Consider the following 5,921-nt stretch of genomic DNA (forward strand, 5'->3'; position numbering starts at 1 on the left):
AAAATGTCTCATTGAGAATTTTAAAATATTGATAAGATAGGAATTATATTTGGGATATATTTGGTTAAATAGAAATTATTATTCAAAGTAATGTCTCATTTCTTTTTACTTTAAAAAATGTAACTACTAGAAAATTTAAAATTATATAGGGGTCTCATATTATGCTTCTATTGGATAGCACTGCTCTAGGGCTAGGGTCCTCTCTTCACTTGCAATTATCCTCAAGGAATATAATCCTGTTCCCAAATTCCCACCCTGTGACAAAGGCTCAATTCCGCCTGACATGTCCCGTTGTGCTGGGCCTACCTGGATTTTCCTGGATGCTCATCTGCAGGCCTACCTTCTCTGCAAACTGTCAGAACATTCTAGGGACAACTGCTTTCACACAACCACTTCACCATCAACATTCTGCTGTTAAGCCCTGAAGATGCAACCTACAGAGAACTAATTTTGAATTTGTCCTGGGATAGTATCCAGGTTCTCATGATACTAAAATAAATAAAAAGTTTACTCACAAAATGTAGCCAGCTAATGTCTTCAGAAGGTACCCTGTATCAAAGTACCAAGTAGGTGGGGATAATTAGAAGGAAATCAACAAAGTTTGCCAAACAGTCATCTGAAACAAAGCTGAATTTATTTGCCTGCCTGGGAAGAAAGAGCCACATCACTCAAGCACAAGTTTGGCTGGTAGCTCCATGTAGTACTTGAAAGGACCAGATAGGCAATAAAGGAAGGAAGTAGACCAAATCTGATGATATTCTGAGTTCAGGTCTCTAGTTGGCACCCAAAGCTAAGGAGAAACTCTTCTTTGCAACCAGCTGTTGCACTGGTTTGCTTCTTAAAAGTGCAGGCACCACTCCCAATTATGCCCAGGATGATCTGATGGACTTGGTGTCACTCAGGAAATTCGATGTGTTTTCTTGAAGTTGGCCAAATCTTTCTTTAACAGCATCACTAGCACATTAGTAATAGGTTTTGTCAAGTAAGATTAACCAGTTACCTGCCTCTTCACTGATGTCTTTTGGGACTGCCAGACCAAACTTCTTTTCATTTAGTTAAGGCAAAAGGCAGAGAAACATACATGTGTACTTAGAAAAACAAATATTATATAAACAGGGTACCCTTCAAAGGTGTAACAGAGCAAAATATAAGAGGCACTAAAACAAATACTTGTACACAAATGTTGACAGCAGCCATATGCACACAGCCAGAAGACAGACAAAAATCAACTGTCTATCATCGGATGAATGTACAAAATGTGCTGTATACAAACAATGGAATATTGAACCACAGAATCACAGAAAGGAATGAAGTAACAATACATTTTACAACATAGATGAACTTCAAAAACATTATGCCGAGTGAAAGAGGCCAGACACAAAAGACCACATACTGTACGACTACATTTACAGGAGATATTTAGGTAAATCCATAGAAACAGAAAGCAAATTGGTGGGTGCCAGAGGCTGGGGGTGTGAAGATGACAAGCTAGTGCTTAATGGATACAGAGACTTCTTGGTGGGTGATGAAAATGTTTTGGAAACAGGAGGGGTAGTTGTACAATATCATGAATGTACTAAATGCCACTTTACAACTGTACTTTACAATGGTTGGTTGTTCTGTGATTACCCCTTAGTTGTTAAAAAAGGAAAAAGAAAGGGAAAACAAAAGCGCACAAAAGTTCATGTTTCTTTGAGTCTCACTGCGATGAGGGAAAAAATGAGGGAGCAGAAACGGCTGAACAACTGATGATGACGCATCAACAAAGAGAAAAAGACAAAGAAAAAGACAGGGGTTCTACTTAAGAAACAAGGCTACAAATATTTGAAAAGCAAACCAATAAAATGGATTTTCAAATGTTTCACTATTAACTTCTTGAAAACAAACTACAAAAAATGTAAATGATCTTATAAAGAGAGAGCACACAAAACATCCAAGAAGAGCCTTTTCAAGGCCAGCAAGAGAGCCTCGCTCTGTGGAGCACTAGGTGCAGACAGGGCCTTTGAAAGGGCAGGGGACTGTCACACAAGCAAATCTGCCACTAATTCCATTCCATAGCTTTGGAAGTCTCCCATGTACTCAACTGCAGTGTAACAAGCATCACTGTACTGTACTTTCATTTTATTTTTCAAAATGAATGTGTAATAATTCCATTCCATATATTGTGCATAAACCTATTAATCTAAATACAATTACACTCTTCTGAAAGAGGTTTCTCAGAGTTCATAGGTCCCTTTCATATATATTATGTATAGTGAGACCATTTTTAAAAAGCAATGACCTTCATGTGACATGAGACAGCAGGGATAGATCATGAGGACATTATGCCAAGTGAGGTAAGACACACATCAAATGACAAATGCCATATGATTCCACTTCCATGAAGTGGCCAGGGTGGTGAACTCATAGAGAAAGAAAGCAGAACAGTGGCTGCCAGGGACTGGGCAAGGGAGAATGGGGAGCTGGTATTCAATGGGCATGAGTTTCAGTGTTGTAAGATGGTCTGGAAACCTGCGGCACAACTGTGGGGGTGGACTTAATACTATTGAACCGCGCACTTAAAATAGTTAAGGTGGTCCATTTTAGATTATATGTTTTTACCACCATTTAAAAAAATTTAAATTGCACTCTTCTTGTTAAAATATTAACTTAAAATTAAAATCTTGTTAAAATACTAACATTGTTGGTATTGCCATCTTATGGCTTTAGAGAAATTATACACTTCACAAGTTTAAACTCAAACTGGTTGGGATTTGGACACTTTAAAATACTATATTAAAAATAATTATATCAACAGCAATGACAACAAAAGGAGTAACTTAAGCAAAACAATGCTCCTTTAGGAGATCACTTCCCTGTTTCTAAATAAAAATTAGTGGATTGTGCTTCTGTGTAAAGTGTGTGTTTTAAAATGTAAAATACCAAAACATGAGGAAAAAACACAAAACTCAAGTAAAAACTGGGAATTCATTTGGGTCAGTGCTCCCATGCTTTTAAGAGAGAGACAAACGACCACAAGCCTCAGGGCGCGGGAGGGGTTGGCTTGCCTCCCTTCGTCTGCACTACCGACTGGCTCGCTGCTTGCCCACCTGGATGTGGCTGCACTATCTGAACAGCGCCTGTTGCCAAAAACACTGGCTGCTGCAGGACTCTCAACTGCTGCGTCTGGAGCTGGGTCGGCTGTCGCTGTGGCTGTGGCTGTGGCTGCAGCGGCTGTGGCTGCAGCAGCAGCAACTGCTGCTGCTGCCTCAAGACAGAGGGGAGCTGGATACCCTGCTGAGGAACCTGGGCAGAGCCAAGAAGACCCAACACAGCTGCCTGGGGCTGGGGCTGCAGACCACGACCTGCGCCAGTGGGGTTCACCATAAGAAGCTGCTGAGCAGGGAAGGCCTGCCCTTGAGTGCTCATACCTTGTGCGGAACCCTGTGGCCCTGGCTGAGGACGGTGAGCAGCTGTGGGCTGCTGGAGCTGCTGCAGGGAAACCAGCTGATGGAACTGCTGCTGTGGGCCGGTCAGAACCATGGATCCCTGTGGAACCTGGAGGAGTGTCAGGGGCCTGAGACCTTCAGGAGTATTTAGGAAAAACTGAAGGGGTGCTTGAGAAGATGCCTGTGCTGCACCGGGCCTTGCATCTAGTAGTGGACCTCCTGAGGACTGAAGGCCACTGCCACTGATTCCTGCAGGAGCCGGGCCACCCAAGCCAGAGGCCTGCACAAGCTTGAAACTGCTACCCAAAGCCTGGGCTCCGCAGACTGGGCCCTCCACGTTGATGGCCTTTAGGCCAGTGGAGCCTGTCCTGACCTGAATGGCTGGGGCTATTTTTACGAATCTGGTTGGGGGCCGGGCAGCTGGATGGCGCCTGCTAGCTTGAATGAGACGCACAGAGGGCTTCTGAGAATGACTTGGTGTTGCTGCCGCTGCTGCCGCAGCAGCAGGAGGAGGAGGAGGAGGAGGAAGAGGAAGAGGAGGAGGAGGAGGAGGAGGAGGAGGAGCAGGAGGAGCAGGAGGAGGAGTAGGAGTAGCAGTAGCAGCAGCAGCAGCAGCAGCTGCCACAGGAAATGGACGCTTAAGAGAGCTGCCTGCCTGTTGTAGGGGAAAACTGGTGCCTGAGGAATTCTTTCCTGAGCTTGAGGGAAGTTGGGTGCAGAGAGGTGGATGTTTCTCTCCCCTCCCCAATACTGAAGACTGGACCCACACAGGCTTAGGCTGTTCTGGTGTTTTCCATGAAGAGAGCTGACTGACACTGGCTGGGCCACTGGAGCTGTGTGGCATCTTGCCTGGACCTTTGACTCTGCTCTGCACCGATTCCTGGGCCTGACTCACTGCCCTCCCAGCATCAGTCTCTGACCCAGGCCTGAGACCAGCTGCATGGTCATCTGGGAAGGGCTGCCAGGGAGACTTCTGGCTCTTCTGCCTGGCTTTTTTACGGGGCCCTATTTCACCACTGAAAAACGGATCATTAAACGACTGCATGATGTTTGGCTTGGTGTCCCAGGCCTGAGAGCCAGCTTCCCATCCAAATCCGAAAGGGTCTTCTACCTCCTGGGCTGGCCAGACTGGGAGCTGTGGCTCAGCAGCTGTGACAGCCTGACACCCTTTAGCAAGTTTCTCCACATCCACTTCCGAAGGCACAGCCAAATCACAGGATCTGTGTTTCCACATGTCTACACAACGTCCTGCTTTAGCAATGTCCAGCTCATAAGGCTGACCTGCTTTTCTTTCTTCTTTTTGGCCAGAAGTCGACACTCTCATCTCAGGAGGAGGTGGATAGTCAGACTGCTCCTGCTGTGACCTTACAGGGGACCACGAATACCTCTGGAGGCACCGTTTCATCGGGTCGGTATTCATCTTTTGCTCGTTATACAGCAGCCTGTTTGCAGAACAGGTGACTGCTACAGAAGGATCGAGACACAGTGGTTCAGCTGTCTCTAAGATCAATTGACTCTCAAGTGGAAATTTGTCTTCCTGGCTCCATTTCTGGACATCTCTTGTCATTGTATTCACCTCATGGGCTAAAGTTGGCATCGCTGAATGTAGGAGAATATGCCTGCTTTGGTAACCAGGAGGTTGCATATTACTGGACTGCCTGTAGTCACGAACTTCTACTATGACACACCCACTATGAAAAATGTTAACTGAAGCTTTATCAAGGACATCGGCCAAAGCAGGGGGTAATTCTTCTGCATCCAAGTAGTTGAGCAATGTCCTTTCATCATAAGGCAGCGGAATGGTCTCTGCAAAGGACCCATCTTTTTTCTGGAGCATCACAGAATACCCCTGATTGCCTGGGTATAGATTGACCAGTAAACATGGCAAGGACTCTCTCCTAACAAGCTTTTCTAACAAGTTTACATTGCTTCTCAATTCCTGAGGATCCTCAGGCTCTTTTCCACATTCTTCTACATAAATGTCATAAAGTTTTTCCTGCAGAGTTTTTCCCGCCCTAGGTGAGTATCTCCTTCTAGGAGGTCTCTGTTGGGCAATTTCAATGATATTCTCTGCGCCATTCAGAGCCTGTTCTAAATCTCGATCCATTGTAACAGAAAACAGGGCCCCTAAGAGGAGAGAAAACGCATGTGCGTTGGTGAAGTGGGGTGGATATCACGGCTGTCATATTAATGTACAGGCCCGCAAGACGCCACAAGTCCACACTGAGTTCAACATGGGCATCTGCCCAGAAACCTCCCCCCCACCCAGGGAAGCGCTACCCAATCTGTTTCAGGGTTTCTGAAAACATCGGTACCTGAGGGGTCGTCGACCTGGCACTGGCTTCGCGTCTCTGCGGGCTGGAATGGGAGAGGGAGAGCCAGGGTCAGCTCCTGGGCGCTGTCTGGGCACCTGCCCAGAAACCCGCCCCCAGGGAAGCACTACCCAATCAATCTGTTTGAGGGTTTCTTAAAACTTCGGTACCTGAGGGTTCG

General features: G+C 45.8%; 1 protein-coding gene across 1 annotated transcript; it reads right to left on the minus strand.

Annotated features, from left to right (window-relative positions):
• Positions 1-3,021: 3,021 nt before the first annotated feature.
• Positions 3,022-5,535, minus strand: LOC103231726 (putative transcription factor SPT20 homolog-like 2). Its single transcript, XM_037986614.2, has one exon. The coding sequence runs from the start codon at positions 5,533-5,535 to the stop codon at positions 3,022-3,024; it is 2,514 nt and encodes an 837-aa protein (XP_037842542.2).
• Between the last annotated feature and the right edge of the window lie 386 nt (positions 5,536-5,921).

This window comes from Chlorocebus sabaeus, chromosome X, assembly GCF_047675955.1.
Source record: "Chlorocebus sabaeus isolate Y175 chromosome X, mChlSab1.0.hap1, whole genome shotgun sequence".
Classification (NCBI taxonomy): domain Eukaryota; kingdom Metazoa; phylum Chordata; class Mammalia; order Primates; family Cercopithecidae; genus Chlorocebus; species Chlorocebus sabaeus.